This window comes from Pseudochaenichthys georgianus, chromosome 7, assembly GCF_902827115.2.
Source record: "Pseudochaenichthys georgianus chromosome 7, fPseGeo1.2, whole genome shotgun sequence".
Taxonomy (NCBI): Eukaryota; Metazoa; Chordata; class Actinopteri; order Perciformes; family Channichthyidae; genus Pseudochaenichthys; species Pseudochaenichthys georgianus.
The window spans coordinates 8,678,448-8,704,984 of NC_047509.1; the positions used below are offsets into that span (position 1 = coordinate 8,678,448).

General features: G+C 40.3%; 2 protein-coding genes across 3 annotated transcripts in view; one reads left to right on the plus strand and one right to left on the minus strand.

The window, feature by feature from the left end:
* Positions 1 to 34: 34 nt before the first annotated feature.
* adrm1 (ADRM1 26S proteasome ubiquitin receptor) lies at positions 35 to 5,652 on the minus strand. Of its 2 annotated transcripts, none has more exons than XM_034086758.2 (10): positions 5,544 to 5,652; positions 4,477 to 4,717; positions 3,877 to 3,993; positions 3,190 to 3,400; positions 2,838 to 2,922; positions 2,617 to 2,753; positions 2,246 to 2,380; positions 1,963 to 2,120; positions 1,580 to 1,682; positions 35 to 314 (listed from the first exon to the last, which is right to left on the minus strand). In XM_034086758.2, exons 2-10 carry the CDS (start codon positions 4,684 to 4,686, stop codon positions 232 to 234), a joined length of 1,239 nt encoding a protein of 412 aa, XP_033942649.1. In that variant the 5' UTR covers positions 4,687 to 4,717; positions 5,544 to 5,652; the 3' UTR covers positions 35 to 231. The 2 variants fall into 2 exon arrangements, with proteins under 2 accessions (XP_033942649.1, XP_033942648.1); XM_034086757.2 differs by having other exon boundaries at positions 2,838 to 2,925; positions 5,544 to 5,651.
* A 39-nt stretch (positions 5,653 to 5,691) lies between these two features.
* LOC117449234 (dnaJ homolog subfamily C member 5-like) overlaps positions 5,692 to 26,537 on the plus strand; it is a 31,250-nt gene continuing 10,404 nt past the window's right edge. The window contains exon 1 of the mRNA XM_034086759.2: positions 5,692 to 5,893. The gene's annotated coding sequence lies outside the window, so the exon portion shown is untranslated. The remainder of the gene's footprint in view (positions 5,894 to 26,537) is intronic.

Consider the following 26,537-nt stretch of genomic DNA (forward strand, 5'->3'; position numbering starts at 1 on the left):
TTTCCCATTTTCAAAAGACGAGTCTTGAGGCGTGTTGTTTTTGTTTGCCAATATGATTTTAATAAAGAGTGAATTAGAAAGAAAAAAGCCTTACGGTTAAACAGAAAGGAACGAAGTAATGGTCCCTTTGAAGACTTGGTAGTCATCGTAAAAACAAACATGTGTGCTAACTCTTTTCTTCCTGAGTGCGGCGCAGTGAGCTGCATCGATAAAGGAAAGGCAGTGTGAGCTCTAATCCAGACTCATGTCCTCGTCGTCCTCTTTCTTCCCGTCTCCTTTACTGCCCTGCATGGCTTTGGCAAACGCCTCCACATCTGACGAGGAGAGAGAGAACAATGTTACAAATAATACATTATATTTACAAAGGGGAGTCATTCACTTTTAAAGAATAGGTTCACATTTTTCCAAGCCTTTCTTATTTTGCACGCGTCTGACTGTCGTGTCAAATGATCGTATAATAATTTAAAACATAGACTTATACTCTGATTACCCTAACCCCAAGCTTCCATAAGTGGGTCTTTTTGGACCCGGTGAGGTGGTTTTCTTGAAGTATCTTTGTAATTACATTTTTTTATCATTTCATATTCCAGCTATTCCTCAAAAAACATGTTTTGGATATCATGCCATTCAAATTTTAAATTTTAAGAAATTGTAGTTTTTGTATTTCTACCCCAAGCTTCCATAAGTGGGTCAAAAATGACCCGAATGCATTTCCCATGGGATCCTTTGACTCTTATCACCTGTTGCTGTCAGGAATACATTCACTGTGGAACACACAGACGACATCACAAGTGACACCTCTCAGGAAGATTATTTTACACAGCAAGCTCTGATACCTGTCAGTATAATAATAATAATACATTATATTTGTAGGGCTTTTCAAGGACTTAACAATGCTTTACAATATAAGAGAAGGTTAGGGTGGGGGGTATGGGACTATCAAACTTGATCAACCGGCATGGATTGATGGGGGTGGGCTATAGACAAGAGGAGAAGAGATGAGTTCTGAAAAGGGAGTGGAATACTGTGAGGGTCTCAGAATAGCGGAGATCTTTGCATCGATATGTTCAAACGGTTTTTTTCAAAATGTAAAAAAAATGTCTAAAATTAAATATAAAATATTTCTAGTGTGAACCAAAATATAATACAAGTGATTTTTCTTAACCAAAATGACAAAAAAACATTATTCTAATACGGGTCTTTTTTGACTCACTTATGGAGTAGGGTCCAGTCACTCGGGCATCTAAGGGTTAAGGGGTATTTGTAGTCTTGTATGTGTTTAACAGAGACATATGTTAAGGATTTACATCTCTGGAGGCCTAAAGGGTAAAAACGGGATATGCAAAGGGTTAAGGACGAGGGGGTTTAATGGTGGGGTGTTTAGATGATGCGAAGGGACTTTAAGGGTGGGACCAGTTGGCTATTCTCTCTACTATACAGTGGGACTGTGAGCTTCTCCATCCTCTGAGGCGAAGTAGCTCTGTGCCTACATTTGGGATGGATTTCTGTATATTGACTTTCTTTATTAAATATAACAAAAAGACAAACGTTGTCCATTTCTCCTTTTCTCCACACTTACCTCCTTTGTTGGCGGCTTCCACCGCCTCAGCCGGCAGACCGAACTGATTCATGAGCGGGCCGAGCTGACCTGAGGCCAGCGCGCTGCTGAACATGCTCATGGACTGAGGGAGGGAGGGAGGGAGGGAGAGAGAGAGGGAGAGAGGGAGGAACCAGTCAGTGTGGTAGACTACAGCAATAAAACACATGTCTCATTAAATTAACTGTGTTACCCTTTAACAATTACAGTTAGCAAATGAAATCTCCCTTCCAAGCCACAATCAGCAGCTTATATCACATGGTGTTAGCGTACGTGGGGCTACAAGGATGCTCCGTAAAGGTGTTTTCATTTCAGCAGAGGATCAACACGTCTGTGTTTGGAGCTCCTGGGTGTGGATGTGTTACCTGTTGAAACTGAGGTGAGCTGATGGTGTTCTCGATCTCCTCGGCGCTCTGTGGTAGACTCTCCCCGCTGGGCAGGAAGGGGAGGAGCCTCTTCTGGACCTCAGCGTTGGTCAGGATGGGAGCCATCATCTCCGGGGTGCAAACGCTTGCTAGGTCCACTGCAGCACAGGAGAGGAGTCAGTTTAGACTCAGGGTAACCTCCCTCCTCTGACAGTATCTCTCCTCTTCGACCTCCCTAAGCACTCTTAAATCTGAATCCTACATTCAGTGTTCCGTCACTCACCTGCGGCTCCCTGAGCAGCTGAGGTTGCTGGGACGTTCATGGTGGCGAGGATGCTCTGAAGGTCACTGAGCTGGATGGGCTGGTGAGAGCCGGGGCTCCCAACGGAGGCGGGGGCCAGCGGGGTCTGAGCTGAGGCTGGGGGGGGGGGGGTCAAATAGGTTGTTGAAAATGTAGCTCTTGATACTCTTTGTAGGGTTGGGTGTATGTTGGAGGGACACAAGGTTTGAAGATTCTCTATCAGCTATTGGATAGCTACTCAGTTATTATTTCATTTGTTCCCAATGAGGAGAGACATTGTTGTGGCTATCGAAGTGTTTCAAGTTGATGTAGTTGATAAAGAGTAGTAGTAGGTCCCTGTGCTAAAGCTGTACCTGGTGTGGAGGGAGCAACAGTCGTAGGGGAGGCGGCTGAGGCAGCAGGGGTCACGGGGGTGGTGGGGGCCTGAGTGGAGCTCAGCCTGGAGGCCCCGCCTGAGGAAGGAGTAGCAGCCGCTGACTGGCTGCGAGAGCTGTGGTGGGGGGGGGGGGGGGGTGAGTTCAGCAGTACTTTATTTCTAAAATGTAATATGGTCTACATGTGTGTTCTCTCTCACCTGGAGGAGGAGCTGCTGGTGGTGGTGGTCGGCCCCGCGCTGCCCAGCAGGTTAGCGAGTCCTGGTCCTGCTAGAGCTCCCAGACCTCCTTAGACAACAATACAACAAATCAAAAAAAGGCCCAAATTTATGTTGGATTCATATTTAAAACAGAGCGAACTCATGCGTCAGAAAGGAAGTACAAGGAATTGAATGTTTTGAAATGCACTACTAACACCAGTTGTACTTTTCTTGAAATAGTACTTTTTCTGGCTATTTGTATTGCCATTTTCTGACGTGACTTCCCGTTTCTCGACAGATACAAGTTCCTGCGTGTTGAGCTCATGTCAGAGAAATATGGCGAGCTGCTCACCCAGTCCTCCCAGTCCTGTCGGTCCGATCAGCTGCATCAGCTGGTTGTGGCTCATATTTCCCAGCAGGTTTTGCAGGCCTCCCTCTCCTCCCAGTGCAGAGAGTTCATGTCCGCTGCCCCCCCCGCTCCCTCCGGCTCCGGGGATGGGAGGGTTGTTCAGGTACTCGTTCACCTTACGACAGAACTCGTCATCCTTATCGGACTTTGGCTCCTGAAGGCAAAGAAGAATTCCTTGTAAGAAGAGCCAAATCTCCCACAGACCAAATGACCAGGCTAGCCTCTTGTGGTGGGTTCAAAAAGCATGATTGACAACTCCCAAACTCATTACAGACAACTAAAAAAACACTAAAATATAAACAACCTAAATCTACAGAAATATTGCTGAAAATTAACACTAAATATTTAATATTTGTTTAGGTAAGTCAGAAGAGAAACCACATAGATAAGTTATCTATTTTGATTATAGAAATCATTTTAGACTGGAGCAGATACAAAGAAACCAGTAGTTAGGATGAATGTAAAATGTGTGGCTGCTTGATTACAGCCCTGTGTATTCATCTCTCTTCTCTGCTGGCATTGCCCCCCCATTCTCCACTCACTGTCCCTCTATTGCCCACCTGCCTGAATACAAATGGACACAGACGTCATGCATTCACAAAGACAGCATGTATATCTGCTTCCTCTCACCTGCATCCAGAAGAACAGCCTCTTGGATCCGGCTTTGAACTTCAGCACAAAGACTCGTCCGGTGGTGCACTGGCTCACCTTCTTGAATTCACAGTCATCGGGGAAGATGATCAGGTCCTGGAAACAGAAACCAAAACATAGGACATTTAAACGGGAGGAGAGAGAAAAACACTGAGGTTGTTCTCTGTCACAACAAATCATCGTCGACCAGTTACCGACAGAAAAAAACACCAAGGCATCACCATCCCTGCAGCTCTGAATAAAGACACGGTCACCTTACTTCTTGCTCTGTGGAAGCCAAACTAAATTAAGATTCAATGTGTCAGCTTTTATCTACAAATAAAGAATGATTCGAATAGGCAAAATGACAAACTGAGGCCCTCCTTTTGTTTGTTGTATTATTTGTGGAATGTACATCATGTCTGAATATAATGACACCAAAAAGTAAAAGTATATAGACTTTTTGCACTACTTTTTATTTTATTATATATGTTGCATTGTTGGAGGAGCTCAGGTCAGAAGAATTTCATTACCATTTCTACACTTTGTGCATATGACAATAAAACCTTTGAATCATGTTTTTGCTTTTAAGTTACTCACATCATCAACATTCCCAGATGTCCTGTCCTTCCAGCAGAAGTGGATCAGGGAGTCATCTGACTGCTGGATGTACACCGAGCCTTTGCGTTTGTCCGGTGTCACCACGTTCCCCTTCAGGGTCATTTTCCCGGCGCGAAACTCCACCAGGTACTTGCTGGAGCTTCCCCTGGAGCCGCTCACCAAGCTTGGGAACAAAGCACCTGACGACATCTTTAGACCTCTTTGTAAACGAGCCTGAATACTGGAGGAAAAGAAAAAGGGGTCAGGTTTGTAGGAACATATAAGTTTACATACAATGTGGCTTGGTCCTCATTGATACGAGTGTAAAAAACGACAAAGAGAAGTACTGTGTGAGATTTGTATTGAACTGAACCCATAATCTCTTTATAAATTGGTAAACCAAGGCAAATGAAATTGGGTATTAAAACAATCTCTGAAAGATTTACTTTTTTTCATACGATACAATAGTACTTACAAATAGTACAAATAGTACTTACAAATTAATAATGAACGTAACTTCTGCCTTCAAAAGCATTATGTGCTATTGTTCTGATTAATATAAGACAATTGGTTGATTAATACATTAATTTATAAATTAACAAACCCACATAAAATCATATTTGATGAATTAGTTACTTAAAAGAAAACCTCAAAAGAGCAGAGTAGCGTTTCTTCTTAATAACACTGACTGTAGGTCAGTTCTGGATACTGTCATGTTCTACTGTTAACTATTACAGATATTTAGTATAGTTAAATACTGTAACGTCATGTCCGACCGTAACAATAGTGTTGCTGTCTAATCAAAACGTTTGAAGAGGTTTGGAGCCGTTCGTTTGTGTAAAAAATACTTTTCAAAACAAAGCTAACAAAAGTAGCGGTTAGCTTAGCTGTGCTAAAGTTCTAGCTGTGTCATGCTGGCAGTCAAAGCTAACGTTAGCCTGTAACTTAGCTAAACCGACACACAACGGAGGCAAAAGCCATTACAATTGATCCAACTTGAAAACGTTATTTAAAAAAAAGCCAACTGTGTATATGAGCAATTCAAGATAAACTGAAACTTAAAATACCTGCAGAACGATTAGTAGAGTTTATCAATTACTCCTCTTCTTCTTCTTGGTCGCTTTGCTGGTAACGACGCTGATTTCCTGTAATGACGTGAGCGCGTCCGTCTGCTGTCAACGTGAACGCGCTTTGTAGTAGAGGGCGGGTGAGAGTGAGTGGGAGGGTTTGCGCGCTACCGCTCCACCAGGATTGGGATTGACAAATAGCCGTTAGCTCGCTGGTTCTACTACCCGACTATTTGAATGGTTTAGCGGCGGAAAGCAAAAACGAACTGGGATGCGATTATTATAAAAGAAGAAAAAAAAATCGAGTGACGTCTCATTTTATCGATAAACAGAAGCCACACTGAACCAAGGTAAGAAAAGGACATAGTTAGCCGTTGGGCTAGTCAGTTTGCTGCCCTTGGATTAGTTGGCGAGCTAAATGCTAGCTTGTTTATTTAAACCAGATGTAGTGCAGGCTAGGCTCACAAACATGGATGCTATGTGTGTGTGTTCGTTTGATGCAGCGCCTGGAGATTATCCGCTTTAACCACGGTTTGAGTCCCGAGTCGACCGGTATTTTCTAGTTCGCTTGCCAGTCACGAACTGAAAGCCCTACATTACAGTGTGTGAGTGCAGCAGCAGAAAACGTTGGATCTAGATCCCAAATTCGTCATGTAGATTATTTGTGGGATTTAACGTCACATATTTTGTTCGTATGGAGTAAAACAGTGGGAAAGACACCGTAGGGTAAATCCGGATTTGTAGTCGGTTAGGGTTAGTGTGTTTTTTTAATCTCCAATCTTCTTTGGATATGTCGCAGAGACAGGTGCCATTTACCTTGCAATTTATTAATAGCAGAGGTGGAAAAAGTACTCAAATTATGTATTTAAGTATAAATAATTCTGTGTAAAAATAATCCTTTACAAGTAAAAGTCCTGTATTCAAACTGTACTTGAGTAAAAGTATTAAAGGATTAGCATTCAAATATACTTTAGCATATTTTTTACATTATTTTATTACAATTATTGGTGCATTAATGTGTTAATATATGATAATTTGTTAGCTGATATATTTTTGTGTATGAAGAACCTAAACCTGCAATGTAACCAGTAACTCAATATGTCAAAAATATATGTAGTGAAGTAAAAAAGTACAGCTCACAAAATGTATTGCAGTAATAGTATAAAGTAGAAAAAGATACTCAAGTAAAGTGCAAGTACCTCCATTTTGTACTTCATTACAGTACTTTATTAAGGTAGTTACATTTCACCAGTGACGAATAGCATGCCAAACTATAGTTGAGTCATCTAAAATGATCTCCATTGTCTTGCTCTTAATCTGGCAGTTCCTATTATTGGTTTGCTTGTAGGGATTCTGAATTGGCTGGAGTAGAGCTGCTGTCTTTTCCTGTCCTCATGTGATGTGTATGTGTAGTGGCAGGTGTTTTCACAAAGTGGCTGACTGCTAGGTGTGAGAGAAAGGGAAAGCATGTGTAAGACAGATAATGATATAAGCTTTTCAAATGTCCGCATTACACATTTATGATACAGTGTTGGCTCTGATCAGTCGCCATGGTTCTATCATTAACATCCCTGCACTATAAATCATTGAGATGTTTGTATACTACACATCTATTATTCATCCTTTTGTCTTACAATTGGACAAAGACATTTCAAAGTCTCTTTCTGTAAGAAGCTCTAGTCTTATTTCCTTTGTCGTATTGGTTGTGGATTTTGGAAAAGGTTGTATTGATATATTAATACTGGGTTAGCTCAGTATCTGCACATAGACCTTGTCTGAGTTTTAAAAGGCATTATGGTTTGGTCTAGTTTTAGTTTTACTGTATGGATAAGTAAGGATTTATTTTTCTTTGTGATGATAATTCTTTCTGGAAGCGTGTCGCTTAATAAAGCTGGAAAACTAGCACTAGAATCAAAGTACGATTAAAAAAACACAAGCCTTATCATGGAGTCAATATCAGTACAAGAGCTGAAACAGAACAGCCATTTGGCAACTGAAAATAAATGTGTCTATTTTTAGATAATAGGACCAGAAATGTAATTTAAGATGAGCTTTCAGTAATGAAAATATTCTGATGTGTCTTTATAGTTATTGAAGATTATTTTCTAGTATTCATACAAAATGAAGTGAACACATGTGGAATAGCTTATACTCACTTATTTAATACATTATTTCAAATTGAAGTATTGTCTGCATTAATATAATTAAAGAACTGATACTTGGGGTTGTTCTGGAAACAACTATAAAGGTTACTGTGTAATAAGACTGGCTAACTAATCTCTCAATGGCTACCTTCGATTATATTTTACCTTTATTTAAAAATTATACTGTAAAAGTCAGTGCATCTCCAGCTATACACCAACAGACCTGACGTGAAACTTCTTTAACAGCAAATGTGATTTCAGAGGTGTGTCTATCATCTGCTTCAATTAAAAGTGCCTAAGCAATGCATGTATTAACCTCAAGAAGGCTCGTTTTTCAGCAAGCTATATGTTAAACATTTGATGAGTATTTTTTTGTTTTAAAAGACGTTTCCGAGAAACATTTGAACAAATCATATTACTTTTCTGAGTCAGCTGGTCTGTGTGAGGGGTTAGGGGAAGGCATGACGTTGAATGATATCATCAGTATAAGCTCTTGTACAATTGGTGGTCAGTGACTCAAATGAAAGCCAGTCACATCACATCAGGTGACACGCTGATAACAGAGCAGCAGTAGGTCAGTGAGGGAGATTATAGCCGCTGCCACTCTGCAGCTTCACTGGAAACCAAATGTGGTTCAGTTCGGTCATTTATTATAAGAAACTAACAATGATATCTTATCTAATATCAGCCATCAATTGTGCAAGTTCTCCCACTTAAAAAGACGAGAGAGGCCTGTAATGTTCATCCTAGGTACACTTCAACTATGAGAGACAGAATGGGGGGAAAGAATCCAGGAAATCACATTGTAGGATTTTTAATGAAATAATTGGTAAATTCCTCGGTAAAATAAGTATTTGGTCACCTACAAACAAACAAGATTTCTGGCTCTCACAGACCTGTAACTTCTTCTTTAAGAGCCTCCTCTGTCCTCCACTTGTTAACTGTATCAATGGCACTGAATCTGCAATAGGTAAGCAGCTTGGTGTGAATAAATCAACTGTGGGAGCAATTATTAGAAAATGGAAGACATACAAGACCACTGATAATCTCCCTCGATCTGGGGCTCCACGCAAGATCTCACCCCGTGGGGTCAAAATGATCACAAGAACGGTGAGCAAAAATCCCAGAACCACACGGGGGGACCTAGTCAATGACCTGCAGAGAGCTGGGACCAAAGTAACAAAGGCTACCATCAGTAACACACTACGCCGCCAGGGACTCAAATCCTGCAGTGCCAGACGTGTCCCCCTGCTTAAGCCAGTACATGTCCAGGCCCGTCTGAAGTTTGCTAGAGAGCATTTAGATGATCCAGAAGAGGATTGGGAGAATGTCATATGGTCAGATGAAACCAAAATAGAACTTTTTGGTAAAAACTCAACTAGACGTGTTTGGAGGAGAAAGAATGCTGAGTTGCATCCAAAGAACACCATACGTACTGTGAAACATGGGGGTGGAAACATCATGCTTTGGGGCTGTTTTTCTGCAAAGGGACCAGGACGACTGATCCGTGTAAAGGAAAGAATGAATGGGGCCATGTATTGTGAGATCTTGAGTGACAACCTCCTTCCATCAGCAAGGGCATTGAAGATGAAACGTGGCTGGGTCTTTCAGCATGACAATGATCCCAAACACACCGCCCGGGCAACAAAGGAGTGGCTTCGTAAGAAGCATTTCAAGGTCCTGGAGTGGCCTAGCCAGTCTCCAGATCTCAACCATAGAAAATCTTTGGAGGGAGTTGAAAGTCCGTGTTGCCCAGCGACAGCCCCAAAACATCACTGCTCTAGAGAAGATCTGCATGGAGGAATGGGCCAAAATACCAGCAACAGTGAAAACCTTGTGAAAACTTACAGAAAACGTTTGACCTCTGTTATTGCCAACAAAGGGTATATAACAAAGTATTGAGATGAACTTTTGTTATTGACCAAATACTTCTTTTCCACCATCATTTGCAAATAAATTCTTTGAAAATCAGACAATGTGATTTTCTGGATTCCCCCCCCTCCCCTTTTTGTCTCTCATAGTTGAGGTATACCTAGGATGAAAATTACAGGCCTCTCTCATCTTTTTAAGTGGGAGAACTTGCACAATTGGTGGCTGACTAAATACTTTTTTGCCCAACTGTATATATTGGTTAACTGTGTAGTCGATAGAATAAAATGTCAGTTAGCAGTGTGCGAAAAAGTACACGTCCCACCGTCCGGGACGTGTTATTTACAATATCGGACAAGTAGATCTTTCAATTGACTTGTCCGGTGGACAAGTGACATTTTTCGCCCCGATTTATTGACAAATTATTGATAAATTCAGTTTACAAAAGGCAGAACTCATTCGCAAATTGTCCGTGTCCGCCATTGTTCGTTTAGAAATGTTAGTTTCGGTTCTGCTTGTCGATTCATAAGGAAATGCATCTCGCCGTTTTCTGTACAGTTAGACGGGGGCGGGGCGGAGCGGGGTGGGAAGTGTAGCACAGTGGCAGGGTTGGGAAGCAAAACTCGGTTTCGAGTAGGAACAAATAACAATTGTCCGGTACCGGGATTAATAAGAGTTGTGAGGACAGGAGGCGGAGCCCCGCGGACCGCAGCTCTCTCTCTCTATGCTCCGTATCAGCTGATCGCTGCACGTTGCAGCTCAGCGTCTCTCTATCTCTCTCTTTCTACACACAGCGGATCCGCTGCCCGTTTAACAGCCTCATCGTTGTCAAACTTTCTTATGTTCTTTCTCTAACACGTAATGAAGGTTATTAAGCGTTTTAGCTCCTGTGTCGTTAATATTGACCGCCATTTCCTTTATGAAGTGAAGCAGCCTCCCTGTCTGTCCTCGCGCTGTCCTCACATCCCCCGACCCCCAGACTCGGAGGAGCACAGGGATGTCATGTTAGTATTGTTTATGAAGCAGGGTATAGAAAGTACATTATTGAAATGAAAATACTATTTATTTACTTTTACAAACAGTGAGTAGCTGGGCAGCTGCAGCATGTGTATTGCAGGACATGTGTAAGCGCTTTGAGTTGTAGAAAAGCGCTAGGCCTATAGGCTATAAATATAATAATAATAATAATAATAATAACTTATATAGCACCTTTCATGCAGGGGATTGCAGTTCAAAGTGCTTTACATCAGTAAAAAATAAGACATCAAATCAGTGTAAAACAAGCAGCAAGAGCAAAAAGTGGGATAAAATAATTAAAAATAAAAACATGGGGAATAAAACATAGAGAAATAGTGCAATGTCAATCACAGGGAATAGTGCAGTATAATAGTGTAAAAATGCTTTGCCTTTTAAAAATGCCTAATGTATTGGCTTCCCTAATATTGTTGGGTAACGTGGTTTACAAAGGCTGCATCACCGATCTTCTTATGACTCTTTCTAGTGACCTCTAATAGACCTGCATCTGATGATCGCAGTGTTCTGGCGGGTGTGTAGTTTATTAGAGTCAGCAATGTAGCTGGGTCCTTGTCCATTTAGAGCTTTGTATGTAAGGAGAAGCACCTTCAAATCAGTTCTGAAAGTTACAGGAAGCCAGTGTAGAGTAGCTGAGACAGGACTAACGTGTTCCCTCCTTTTGGTATTCGTCAGTAGTCTAGCTGCAGAGTTTTGAATGAGCTGGAGTCTAGCTTTCTTGGGGAGACCAGTGAATAGTGCATTGCAGTCGGCTAGATATAAAAGCATGAATTAGCTTCTCTGCATCATTGTGATTTATGAATGGTCTTAACTTCGCTATGTTTCTGAGATGAAAGAAAGCTATTTTGGTCACTTTGTTTAAATGGGCGTTGAAGTTCAAATCTGAGTCCAGGATGACACCGAGATGTGTCACCTCCGGTTTAATCCAAGTGGTTAAACTTCCTAGATTATTTGTTAGCATCTCTCTTTTTGAGATAATAATAATGTATTATTATTATTATTATTATTATTATTATTATTATTAGGCCTATGTGTTGGAGATGTGTGGTTGGACTCTGTCTCACAGGCAGGTTGCAGTGTAACATCAGAGGAGACTGGGCCAATTGTACATTCTTAAACTGCACCACTTAGAACTAACTAAATAATGCAGAGATTATTTTTATATAATTGTATTCAATAACCGTAAGAAATTCAACAGTATGAAGTGATTTGTAAATAGGAATACAGATTTGACTTAATGTTTTCATAAATATATTTTTCTCCCAGTTTGTCATGGGACTTATTTACCCTCTCAAAGAACCGGAATCGAGAACCGAAAATAACCGGAATCGAAAAGCAGAACCGGAATCGTTAAAATCCAAACGATACCCATCCCTATGTGTGATGCAGTAACATCTTACCGCTCACTTACGTTAGCAGTGTTGTAAAAACTGTGGGAAAGTGTAAAATACGATGACGAAGAAGAAGATTCCAGTGGCCCCAATTTTTGTCCATTCTGGACAAGTGAAGAATGTATTCGGACAAGTAAATTGCCAAACTCACTTGTCCATGGACAAGTACTCTCTAAAAACTTTTTCTCACACTGAGTTAGTATTAAAACAAAATCATTGCACTTCCCAGAGCCAGTCGTGACTGCTGCAAATATCTAGTTTTGTGCAATATTTAATTATATAAAACAACGGAAACCAGCTGTTTCTAACATTTGAGACACCACCAAAAAGTAAATGGTTTCAAATAATTGCTTGTAAAATAATCCCTATTCCTTACAATTAAGTCGATTTTTCTGACCAAAAATGGGTTAAATCATACACAAAATAAAATAGTTCTTTGTTTTAATGTGGATGTTATTGCTTGACCTGGTTGATTGTGCCCATTCTAAACTTGAGGCACTTGGCTGTGGTGCAGTGTGGCAGCTTCCTGTCAGTGTCTCTGCAGTGACCCTTGGAAACCTCAAATTATCCCCCAGCTGGGATTCCTACTGTGGCTCTCTGGTATGTGGTACTGATATGTGTGTCCCTCACAGGAGACTGACAGGGTTCATCATATTAAGTCTGAAATTAGATTCATAAGATGCTAGATGACTGCTGGAACTGAGTTGTGCACAACCACTTGATTCAGTAATTGATTGATTCTCTTTTTCTAACTCAATGAATGAAAGAGATAATATAGTGGAATTCTTACACTGCTTCGATGTCTCCTTTTAGTTATTGTGTTTTAAAGCTGCTATTGTTGTTGTCCAAATGCAAAATGCATGCTTTGATTTATTAAGCAGATGTGCAGCAGTATTGAGTTTTAATCCATAGAAAGCAGTGTCCGTGTAATTATTATACTTTGCATTGTATACATTGGAGTAGTTTTTGTTTTTTACATCGACTGTATTTTTTTAACTGGATTTGTCCGACTATTATAATACAAACTGTAAATCTACAGCTGTAGTTTACCCTCTACAGGGGTTAAGGGCCCTCTTATCAGAGTCAAAATCAATGTTTCCTATTTGTATGAGAAACGGCAGCTGCTTTTGTCCTCAGGTCATGAGCCTTGTCATGAGCGTGTCTCCTGAAGAGGAAGGCGAAACAGTCCTGTGATTGCAAGTCACATGAGATGTCAAATGTTCACCTTCACTTTCTATTCTACTCTCTCTGACTTCACACTTTCTGTTCTGACTCTCAATGAATCAACTAGAGATGTCCCGATCACGTGATCGGGGATCGGAGCCGATCACGTGATTTTCCAAAAATCGGGGATCGGGAGAAAAAAATCGGGGATCGGGATTTTTTTTCCTTCTTTTTTTATAAAATATATTTTTTTTTATTTAATGTTACAAAACAAAAATGACCATGTTCACGTCTTAAAGTCATCCTGAGGACTTAGATTTGGTTTAAAATTACACAACATCATGTATGTGTTGCTTTCTTTGGGCTTGTTTTCATAGACCTGGTTGCTTATTTCTCTGAAATCTGGCAACAGAGTGGGCGCAGTGTCTAATAGTAGCAGTAAGCTAACGAGAGGCTACGTTCAGCTGGTGACTCGGGGAGTCGGGATAGAGAAAATGTCAGGAGTTTGGAAGTATTATAAAATTGAAAGCGAAGGCAGTGTAACAGCCAGATGCAATGTTTGCAAGGCAGAGGTTCCGCGTGGTGGAAAGAACAGAGCTACGTTCAACACGACCAATCTAATACGCTACCTGAGAAACAAACACCAACAACAACACGGCGAGTACACAGCGGCCACTCAGGTAACGGCACTGAAACAACCAACACTTTCAGAGACTTTTAAAAGGAAAGAGAAACTGCCCCAGAACAGTGAAAAGGCCAACACAATAACAGCCAAGATAGCTGAATTCATCGCGTTGGATGACCAGCCGTTATCTGTTACCTTTTTTTTCTCTTAATGCATTGCATAAAGATCGGATCGGGAAAAATCGGTATCGGCAGATTGTCAAAATCAAATGATCGGAATCGGATCGGGAGCAAAGAAAGGTGATCGGGACATCCCTAGAATCAACCCGTTCTTTCTTTCTGTCACTCCGTCTCTGTCTCCCTGACACAGCTGTCTCTACCTCTGTCCTTCCATCTTCGTCACACTGACTCCCCCACCCTGTTTCTTTCTGTCATTCCTCTTCCTCCCTCTCTGAAATTGATTCGACATAGATCAGCTCTGAAGGACTGTGTGTAAAGTACTAGTTCTTCAGTATTGTATAGCGAGGCAAGCAGCGCTGGGAAGTGAGAGTTTTCACAGCCAACTTGTTAATTAGTTAGAAGTCACAATTTGCGTCTATTTTATCAGGATTATAATTGGACCTTTTTTTAGCAGTGCTGCTTTCACAGTTACACTTGTTGTTGTGTTTAGCATTCAGACACGGAGCGCCACGCCTGAAATTATCTAAGCTGCTGTTAAAGAGATATGGGAAAATAATTAATTGTAACATTTCAGGTTTCCCTTGACAACCTTGTTAAAAAGACAACTTTAAAATGTATGTTTAAGTTATTGGACTGCATGGATAAGAGGTAGTGATGTATCACATGTTAAGTGGATTAATCAATGACTAAAGGAAAACCTGTTTCCAAAATGTTGTCCAGTTAGTTTTAGTAGTTTTTCTAATAAACATTCTAGGGCTGTTACTTATCATTGTTGGCATTTTTGTTTAATCTGTTGAATATTTTTCCGATTATTCAATTACCTTTTTAGCCAATAAAATGTTAAGAAAAAGTTAAAACATCTCCGAGCTTCTCTATTTATTGACATGTTTCCCCATACGCTACATTTAACAATATTACATACGAACACATCATAACAAATGTATATTTCCCTCGCTCTAACCGTTGTTTTTTTCCAAACAGTGTAGCATAGTAAAGGAAAAAAAAGTGTGTTGACTGACGGCTAGTGCTGCGTACCTGGACTCACATTCAGGTTCAGGTCCGGACTCAAGTCCAGAGGTTCAGGTTCAGGTCCGGACCTGAACCCATGGCTTGTGTCAAGTTGTGTGAGTAACTAAAGTGAACTTATTGTGAGCTTATTATCAATTGAAAATAAACTCATCAACTCAAATTCAAACTCATCAGGTTTATTGTGCTCCCTTCCAACTTGTGTCTACATTTCTCTACAAAGTACAAATGTAAAAAAAACACTTTTTGCCACTTAGTCTACAAATGACTTATGACAGCAACAACAGTGAACTACTACAAAGTTCAAACATTTATTTCATTTACCAAACTAAAGTAACCAAACAGTCCCTGAGCGCTGACTGAGCCTAAATCCCTAAAACGTTGCTGAAAGGTAGAGTGTAGAGTAGACTATACGCATTACACTGTTACACACCTACTATACAGTATACACTGTAGTGACTGTACAGTCAGAGTGTACTGTACTGTCTGTACACCATGTCTTTTCTACAACTCTACATGTGTACATTATACAGTACATACTACATACATAGTGATGTACATACATACATACAATTTTGACAATCCACTATGTCTAAGCCAATCACATCGCTAGCTTCCCTTGACGTCACACAGATCTCGCGAGCAGGTTCGATATTTTGCGAGACTTCGTGAGTTCAGTAATGGCCGCCCGCCATATCAGAAGCCGGCACGATGTTTTTCGTCTTTTCTCAGCGCAAATTTCTCGATCTATGGAAGGTTTTTAGATGGTTTAGGACAAAAAGGAGAATATGACGTCACACAGATCTCGCGAGCTAGTGCTAGTTTTTTTGCGAGTCCAAGTACCGGTTCCCGACGTTCCGGTTTTAACCGGACTTGAACCGAAACTTTTTACAAGTCCAGTACCGGTTCGGGGTACCGGTACGCAGCACTACTGACGGCCCTTGGGGAGTTCACATTTTCAGATTGTTGGCATTGAGTATTAGTTATCTTGACATCCCTACTACAGCATGTGCACCAAGTCATTACTGTAATGTTTTCTCCTGCACTGTTGGCATGTGTGTGTCCACTGGGAACACACAAACACAAACGCTGACAGACAGCTGATTGGACATTAGCTAATGGATTGGATTGGTACCTTTTTGCATCTCCGCATTGTGTGCCAAGGTGTAGAGAGTGATAGCAAAGCAGAATGTGGAAAGGTGTGTCTGTGTTTGTCGGATCTGGTTAAAGGTTTTGCTAGGAATGCTGGTCTTCAGTTTTATCTTTTTATGCGTTTTTTAGTTGTCACAAGTTCTGGCTTTCTTTATTCTCTTAATAAATACCAAGGTAAAATGATTTGCAGTTTGTAGTAAAAGGCTGATTACCAAACAGTGCGTTAAACAAACGACACAAGTCCTTGGTGAAGCTCCATGGAAAGTGGATGCACTTTGTATTTTGGGTTTTCTCGGCCAACATGTGGGATGTTTACTGAAAAATCGCACTACAGTTCTCTGGGAATTTGGTGGAGATTCCTCACATAGTCTCATATATTTGTGCTGGCAACATCTTCAGTCAACAACGCAGAAGCTGGGGTTGATGGTGCCAGCAGTTAAAGGGACTATTCAACCTAAAGTAAATCTCTTACATGTAGTGGTCAATCTAGATAGTTTGTATGTGAGTGTTGGTTATATAGCCCGTAATTAGGGGTGGGCGATATGACGATATATATATATATCGTAGTGACGATATTAGGTCTCCACGATATGCTTTTTCAGAGATATCGTATCTATCGTGATAAAAACTTTTTTTTTCTTTTTTAAATAAACTGATGTGAAAGACATGCTCTAAAGCTGTCTAGTCAGGATTCAGACAGTATTGCACTTCATTTATTGTCTTGGTTGATTCTGTTGGCTTATATTTTTATTTTATTTGCGTGCATATGAAACGCTAACCATTCCCATTGAGATCATTAAAACTGTAATTTGAACGGCGATCAAGCCTGAAGCCACAGAGACGGACACGATCCCCTGTCCGGCTAGGGTTAGGGTTAGCCAACACACTCTCACTCCATAATCGTCCAGGAGCGACGTTTGGTCAGTGTCCGTGGCGTCCAGTCGTGACGCTCCTAGGCTCCTTCAGCTTCATAAAGGGACGCAAATAGCTTTCAACTGATTGCAATGTATTCCCATCTGCGGTGGGATTTCAAAAAAAGACACGGGAGAAATACATTTCTGTTTTTTTAATCTTGTATTACGCTCTCATTGACTCAATTAGTCCTCCAAATGGAAGTGAGCAGTGGTTCGGATGCCTGGAACAAGGTGATGAGATTCATTGGTTGAAATGTTCTCACTTGGGCAAAGGAATCAATCAAAACAAGGACATATTTATTTAGAAAACCATTAAAAACTTGTTTTATTTTAATGTTTTGAAGTAAGTCTTGGCTGCATCCGCGGTTAGTTCCCTGGCCTGCATGCACGTGTGTGGCAGCTGTGTTTACTGTGTTGTTGTCGTAGCATCAAGGTTTCATTACCATCTATTGATTCTCAGGCAGGAATAGCATGTGTGTGTTTGTAACCTGATCTCAATGAATGAGCTGCTCGCTCCTCCAATCAAGAATCACAGATGTCTGTTTGTCCCTCAGGGCTTCTCTGTCAAGCCTTCTTTTTATTCTAGTATTGGGCTGCAACCCTTAACATTCATTCATTTAAAGATGATTTTCTCGTGTAATCAATCATTTGCCTGAAATGTCAGAAAATTGTGAATACTGTTATATATTTTTCTCTAGCCGAAGCTTTTGTTTTGGTAATTTATTATCATATGACAGTGGGTAGAAATAAGTCAGATCACATAAATATGAATGAGAACTTTCCCTTTTTTTGTTCCGTTGAATAGATTTATCTAATCTCTGTACAGGCCTGCAATTTGTAATGTTATGTTTATTGTCGTCTTTTTATTTCTTTACATGGTTTGTCTTTAAAGGTAGGGTAGGTAATAATGGAGAAACCAGCTCGAGTGCACTAGAATCTGAAAGTACGCAGCCGAAAACAATCTGCCCCTTCCTTCAGACAGAGCCCCTCCTCCAACACACACGAACGCGCACATGACCAATGAGGGCACGAGATAAGTTTGTGCACGAGATGGAAGGCTGACAGGCAGGTAGGCCATCCAGTTAGGATTTGAAAAGCAAGAACATCACATGTTCAACCACTAAGTCCTTCTCTCTCTATTCAATAATTGATTGTACTTATCTATCCCATTCTCACTCCCCCTTTTTTTTTACCATTTAGCTTTCCACAATTCTATCTTTCTCTCTTCCAGCTCTTTAAAGATAATACTTGTTATCCTTAATTAGCTGATATGAGGCCTCAGGGTAGATACATGACTTGGTCTGGTGTTTTTTAGGAGCATTATTTTCTCCTCTGTTAGAGCTTTATTGATAACAGCTGACTGAAGTCCCGGCAGACCACTTGGAGATTAATATCTGAGCAGTGAGAGGAGCTGAAGACGATGTGAGTGTGTAACCTTCTGTGTAAATGCTGCCCCTACAGTTAACGTTCCCTTGATAATACCACGTAATAGACCACATGTCTTTTCACATTCAATTACTATTAGCTAAATGCTTTTAGTAGATATTTTCTGTAAAATTAGTGTTTAAATTGGTGAAAGGGAGTAATTCAATAATCACTATAGCCATATACTCATGCCATTAAATTAGGGCTGCTCAATTAATCGTATTTTAATCGCAATTACGATTTTGGCTTGCATCGATTATGAAAACAATATAATCGAAATAAAACGATTATTTCTTATTTCTTATTTTTCTTTTTCTATTGGTTTTTGAGTTGAATTATACTTAAAGTTCAGGGTAATCAACTGTTAAAAACATACTGTTCACATTTTCTTTTCCAAAAAATGGATGTTTTCAAAGTAAATGGATAATCGTCTTTAATAATCGTGATATCAATTATTGACCCAAATAATCGAAATTATGATTTTTGCCATAATCGAGCAGCCCTACATTAAATGAGGGGAGAAACAAGGACTTAAGCATAACAATACAAGTATAGGGCAATATATTGTATGGAAATGGAAATGCTGATAGAATTGAGAAACTGAAAGGTTAATATTTAAGGTAAATCTAGAGCAATGAAAGGAGAGGAGGATCAAATATATGACAATGAGAAAGAGGGAGGAGAGACACGTAAATTAGAAGGTGATGACAAAGGTGTTTGCAGAGCTGAAAAAGGGAGAGGTGGATGGAAGTGAGATGATGAAGAAGAGTGATGGGTGTGAAGTGAAGAAGAGGAACAGAGGATAGACAAAGAAGAAGTAGCTGCAAATGTTTGAAAGACACAATAATGTGGTCGGATGCTGGTTCATCAGCTGAGGATACAATGATGATAAACATTCTAACATTGTGAAATCTAACGATGCAAATTTAACAGAATGATACGGGGAACTCAAAATGCATCTGGTCTACTTTAATAGTTGATTAGGTAACTCAGCAGCTGGTGTAGTCTAATACTGACTAATGGTCCTTGTCTATCCTGATGGGCAGCAACGAGGAAAACAGAACCATTTGGAACGAATGAAAGCAGAGGTGTTTTTTAAAAAGCCTGAACACTGCTCGTTTACTCTCTTAGCAGTCTGAGTCACTGTTTAAACAAACTACATGTGATATAAGTTACATTCTGGTTTTGTTTTTACAAGATTGTATTCTCCTTTCTGTCCCTAATAATCCACTTGGAGACTCTGCCGTCAGCTCTGTGGACAAACAAACATTCATCAAAGCTTAAGGAACAAAAGCAGGAAAAGTTGTATCTTTTTGATAACATATAGACAATGTGCACCTGTGTTTTATGGGCTTCCTTTATTAATAATAGGTTAGGTTGTTAGTGTGTTTTAAAAAAGACACATTCAAAATGATGTTATAAGTTTAGGGCTTAGCCAAAAGAGCCACGGCAATTGCATCCTATGCTAAATATAAAGGACGTGAGACGATTTTAAGGATAACCAAAACATCTGTTACTGCCATGTTTTATTTTTATTTCATTGGGGTCTGGTTCTCTCACTTCTTTAGCTTATGCTTTTCTCTATTTCCGTGACCTATAAATCATATGAATGTTTTCTCTATGCCATTAGAACAAATATATAAATGCTGGTTCCACAGTGAACATGTTTTAATAGTGGATAATGCAAACCAAACCCTTGAGTTGAACTAAAGCCTTAGCAATATGAGACACACATAAAAGAAACCTTTCATATTCAACAGTGACCGCAGTTTTGAACAGCAGAGGAAGGTGACGTTGTCAGTTCTATAAAACAGCAACACAAACACACTGTTAGGAGTTATAGAGCGGGGGTGTTGGGCATCTGGGTGTTGCTGGGAAAGAGCTCTGGTGTGTTCAGGGAACCTTCCCTTTATAAACAGAGGATTATTATCAGACTAGTGAGGACACACTCTTATCCCATCAGGACTTGGATTTGGCCGGCTTTACATGTCTACCTGGGGTTGTAGTCAGTGTACAGCGTAGTGTTATTATGTTCATATGGCATCTGGTTTGTTCAATCAGTATTTTAGAAACATTTCGTTAAAAAAAGATAGGTTTACAGTGTTTATGTTTGTAAAATCAACTATTTGAATTAATGTCAGTCACTCGTTCTCTTGCTGTACTTTACAGAAAATGATCACTCGCAACATTTCTGAGTTCAGTCAGTCAGTCTGAGTTCTCCACCCATGGGACTCTTTCACAATGTAACGGTAAGGCAACAATCTCTAGATCATTTTGAGGAAGTGACTTATCGACTCAGGAAATGCAACAGGAAGCTATTTTGTCCGATAAAACAGGACCATCACTAACACAATGATTGGTGTTTTTTGTATAAAATGTGGCTTGCCCTTACGGTCCCCTGGCTGTTGGTGAGGGATTGCAGTGACAGCTTCTTTTGATTCAAGCTGACAACTGGAGCCATGGCCTATTTTTCCTCAATCCATTTTACACACATGCACACCCAGAGTAAAGGAAAAACAGCCTTACATAAGAACACAAATAGAGTGCCAACCTAAGATCCATATTAAAAACTACAGATTCAAATTGGTACAAGTTAAAGCGTTAGTTTTAACAGTTTGCAGGAGGCAGGTACTTGCTTTCAAGCAAGCGGGACAACAACAACAAACAAACTTAGCGGGAGTGTTTACGTGTTCGGTGTAATGACGTACAACGTTCTCGACAACTTCCTATTCAGCCACATGTTAACAACCATCGTTTTTCAGACACGTAAACTCTTCAGGAATCACCAGTGGGGTCACTGCTGATTTATTTAATGTTGTAGAACAAAACGTGGTCCATCTCTTAAATGTGTTTCAACCACAGACCTTCTTTCCAGCTATTTTCCAAAATCCTACGGAGAACTTGCGTTGGTTTTTGGCGAAGGAACCGGAAGTGGTAAAATGCTGACTTACTTCCGGGTTTTAGGACTCTTCACTCTATAAAGACACTAGGGTTGCCAGAAACTGACCATGATCAAAATCGATTATTCGGCAGCCCTGGCGAATAATAATCGATTATTCGACCGACCCGACCGATATTTATATATATTTTGGTTGAAACTAAGCCAGAAAAAAATAAAAACATAAAAAAAAATATATATATAAAAAATAATATTCAATTATGGAGACTGTAGCAAATAATCGAATAATCGCTGGCATCCCTAAAAGACACAAACTGTGAACGCTGTTAAATAATTACCATATTCTGCAACCATTTGGCTGCTAATCATCTCAACTTGATAAAGGGAAGTGTTTGTTGTGGTGATCGATGTTATCGACCAAGAAAAGGGAACTTGAGGTAAAAATGCCAACACATGTTCTTGTTAAAGGACTCTAGTTGTTGAGACTGTGTGGTTACAGTAAATGTGAACGGTGATGTAGCTCCTTTAGTTCACTTGTTTGCATTTCTAGTTAGGGTTCCTTTCTCATTACCTTCAATGTTTTGCACATTACTGGAACCCCTTTGATAAATATAGGCTGACCAACTTGACTTGTAAGGGAGTTACAGATACCATAACGATATTTACAGAAAGCAGGAAATGAACTGATATTAAAACTAATGCTGTCAAAATTATCGCGTTAACGGTAGAGATGGGAACGATTAATCGAATAGTTGAATTTTCGAAATTATTCATGTATTCGAATATGAGTTACGAATATTTTTATTTAAAAAAAGAAATTATAAAAAAATTTTTGGGAGTGATGCCTAAGTTGATTACATATTATCAAATTGAATAATTCAATGTATACGACTGTGCCATTGCTAAAATGGGTCTTAAGGTGTGTTTTGCTCCGCTCACCGGTCCCTCACAGCGGGCAGAGCTGCAGGTGCTGATCTCTCTCTCGTGTCCGGTTATACTTCACTCGCGTTTATGTCCAAATCCATCAGATCTAGCTAGTTCTAGCCAATGACATGGCTGCTGCCCCTCCCTACACGCAGATCACGCAGACTCAAACCTCATCTTAGGCCCAAATGTGGCGCAAATGAGCTCCGCAGCCGTTGCGAGGTTCTAACACTTCATGTGCATGCTCCCCCGCCCCCTGTCAACACTCGCGACACATGGCCAGCCTAAACAACAATAAGCGCTGCTTGGCAACCGTGTGTGGCGGCAAAGTACATAGACATTTTGACTGGAGAGATTTAGTTTTGCCGCTATTCAACATATTTTACCAGTCATAGTCCGGTAATTATTTACACTCCAAGAAGAGTCCTACACAACAGACATGGCGTCAAAAAGGAGTAATGTGTGGAAATATTTCGACCAGGTTAGTGAGTGCGGTGTAGAGGTCAAACTATGCCAAATTAAACCTACATGCTTGCTATACCTGCAACCTCCTTTCCAGCTGAGAGGGTCTTCTCTACAGCTGGCCTGATTGTTAATCGCCTCCACACATGAAAGCTGTAGGCCTATAGCTGTCAAACTGTGATCACCAGTTCAATACATTTGACAAATTCGACTTAGTTTCTACACTTATTTGAACATGTATGTATTTATTTCCAAAAATTATTGAAAAAAAATTGGGCAAAAGTTTGAAAGAAAATGTCAAAAAAAAAAAGTGTTGCCCAATTTTTTTTTATAGGATATGTACATTTCGGTTAACCGTTTGTTGGGGGGTCGAATATTCGAATATACATTTGCTTTCAAATTCCCATCACTAGTTAACGGCGGTAATTAATTTTTTGAATTGATTGCGTTAAAATATTTAACGCATGTGCAGAATGGCCCGCCCCATACATCCCACCAGTGGCAGCGCCAGGGTATGCTGGGGTAGGCCACCCCCATACCAAGAAATGGCTTAGCCCCACCATGAAAAATGATGTTAAAGTAAGCAAAATAAAGTCCGCCAACTCGCGCCAAGAATTGCACAGACAGCAGTTAGTAAGATTGATTTCAGTAGCCACTTGTCTGGAAAGACCGAAGACCAGAAACGGTTTTGAAAACTTTTGTCACGTAGTGATCGTCTTCTCAATAGAACATCTTTGATAATGTCTTCTGGCCAATCAGAATCAAGATAATGGCGTGGTGTTGTTCCGACAGAGAATACTTTTGCTGTAGTCGGTGCACATAACTGGTACGCAGATACGCATGCGCGGCAACAATCTGAAATGCTTACCGCCACAAAGCGCATTTGCGTACCGATGTACTTGTGAAGCTTTTCCAGAAGGCGATTAGATCACCCCCCCCCTCCCCTGTGTTGATAGAAATCAACACGTAATGAAATAAGACCCCACGGTTTTATGCAATGCATTAAGAGAAAAAAAAGGTACCAGATAACGGCTGGTCATCCAATGCGATGAATTCAGCTATCTTGGCTGTTATTTGTTTGGCCTTTTCACTGTTCTGGGGCAGTTTCTCTTTCCTTTTAAAAGTCTCTGAAAGTGTCGGTTGTTTCAGTGCCGTTACCGGAGTGGCCGCTGTGTACTCGTCGTGTTGTTGTTGGTGTTTGTTTCTCAGGTAGCGTATTAGATTGGTCGTGTTGAACGTAGCTCTGTTCTGTTGCCAGATTTGAGAGAAATAAGCAACCAGGTCTATGAAAACAAGCCCAAAGAAAGCAACACATACATGATGTTGTGTAATTTTAAACCAAACCTAAGTCCTCAGGATGACTTTAAGACGTGAACATGGTCATTTTTGTTTTGTAACATTAAATAAAAAAATCCCGATCCCCGATTTTTTGAAAATCACGTGATTGGCTCCGATCCCCGATCACGTGATCGGATCGGGACATCTCTAATCACAGTCATTTACATTTTAACATATTATATCATTATCGCATTATCCTGCCCCAGGTTCGTTCAGAAATTGAGATAGGTCGTTGTTCTTGGTATACTCTATAAAACGTCCCCAGACCTTCTGGAACAGTTCTTGTTTGTCTTTGAGAATGTAAGTGATTTTCTCTAAAGGCAAACGTAAAGAAAGTTCCTTAAACCACTGTGCAATACTAGGTTTGCCCAACTTTTTCCATGTTAAGGCAATCACTCTTTTTGCTTGTAATAAACATATATCTATAAAAACGTGTTCATAACGTTGTATGTTATGTCCATCCGGATATAGGCCAAGTTCCAGCTTTAAGCTGATCACTAAAATATTCTGTACTGTTACCCTAACCTCTTCCCAGAAGTCCTTTATTCTTGGACATAACCATAGACAATGGAACAGTGTGCCTTTTCCTTCCCCACATCTGGTGCACGTGTCTGGGATATTAGCGTTAAGTCTATTCAGGTTTTCTGGTGTAATATACACTCTCATTAGCCACTTGTATTGCAGAAGCTTTAGACGCATGTTACCCGTCTGTGTCTGGGCCGCCTCACAAGCTGTGCTCCACTGTTCCAATGTTAGATTTTCCTGTAAGTCATTTTTCCTGGCATTAAGTCTAGAGTTCGAGGATTCTGAGGAGAACGCCAGCAGGAGATCGTAGAATTCAGATATGATGCCCTTCCCAAAGGGGTTTTTAATTAAGACTTTCTCCAATATGGACAGAGGAGGGGCCAGCATGAGTCGATCCTGGCATTGCATTACCTTTTGTGATTCACATTGGCACAGCGTCTGAACATCTTCAAACAGCCTCGCCTCGACACACAAAGCCTACAGTTGGTTAATAATAGCAAAGGATTTCTTGCCAGTGCTTGTTGCCATATGTTCCCGTTTAACTTTTTTTATTATGTTCTTTCCTCTGCTTTCAAGTTCCTGCTCACCTGCTGTTGTGAGAGGATTTATGTAGCGTGCAGCCGTGAAGCCAGGAATTATAAACACACATACATTATAAACGTGTGTTGTTGCATTTAGTGTTATTAATAAAGAACACATAAGTCGAATATACAGACCGCATCAATCCATCTTAGACAAACTATTAATGTTTCCGCCGGTCTCCTGATTATATGTTTTGTTTGTTATGGAGACAGAGTCAACACAGTTACACAACCTTAGCGAGTGGAGCGGAGCAGCGTGACGTCGGGCCGATGCTCGCACACCGCTGTTTCCTTCTTCCGAGCACATGCAATAAAGCTTGTTCTTCTGAGCTGTTTGGCAATATGAGAAATGTTGCAATGCTGTGTTCATTCCATGGAAGCGCCCTCTAGAGAAATGTCTGCGTTGTTGATTCATCCATATGTGGAGGAGATGGTGATTTTCTGCTAATTTGTTCTAATAGCCAACAATGTTTTTAGTTTTTGTAAGAGGTTGCACGCTTTGTGTGGCAACATACTTTCTCAGTCATGTGTATTTGTTTTACATTTGTACTTGTAATCACAGTTGCCGATAGAGATAAGGCTGCACAAATACTTATTGGTCTTAACTATTTGTTGGATGACCTTCAAGTGGGGGGTGCGTTGTAATGTTTTCAAACTAGATCCACAATCCAATAACTCAAGTGCGTTTTGAAATCCAACAAATGTCATTTTATTGGAAAGAAATTAATGTTTTAACCTTAAATTCTAAAATGTTAATGGGATATTCTGTTTCAATCGGTTTTTGTTAACTTTAACCTTTCAAAATGCTATATTTCCACTGGGATCCAAAGCTATTTGTTCTCCTGCTTGCTGCACACAAAGGGAAACATGCAACTGTATTTTATTTTCAGGTAAATTCTCTTTAATAAGAAATAATATATTGATATCCCAATATAGTGCAGAGTATAAAGGTGTTACCCATATCTCCTACCCAATGAACAATGCAACAAAATCAGATTTCCCACTGAAGCTCAGACCCAGGTAATCTATCCCTGTTTTCAGATGAACATTGAGAGTATTTATATGAGGCTCAGGTGTGGAAGCACTCACACACACACACACACACACACACACACACACACACACACACACACACACACACACACACACACACACACACACACACACACACACACAGTCACTCTAAGACTGTGGCCATATGCCGCCAGCCTCATTACACCCAGTGTTAATTCTTTCCGGTCTGTTTCTTCCTGTGAATGGCCAATTTGATTTACAGTTCATTCAACAAGACCCAATCTCATTGGCTGCCTCCTCAGGTGGGCGGAGATTTAGTTTAAGATCACT

Coding starts and splice junctions, on each gene's coding strand:
- adrm1 (XM_034086757.2), bottom strand. CDS start 4,686: ATGTCGTCAGGTGCTTTGTTCCCAAGCTTGGTGAGCGGCTCCAGGGGA. Junction 2,754..2,837: donor ACCAGCAGCTCCTCCTCCAG/GTGAGAGAGAAC, acceptor CCCCCACCACAG/CTCTCGCAGCCAGTCAGCGG. Junction 315..1,579: donor GGAAGCCGCCAACAAAGGAG/GTAAGTGTGGAG, acceptor TCTCCTCGTCAG/ATGTGGAGGCGTTTGCCAAA.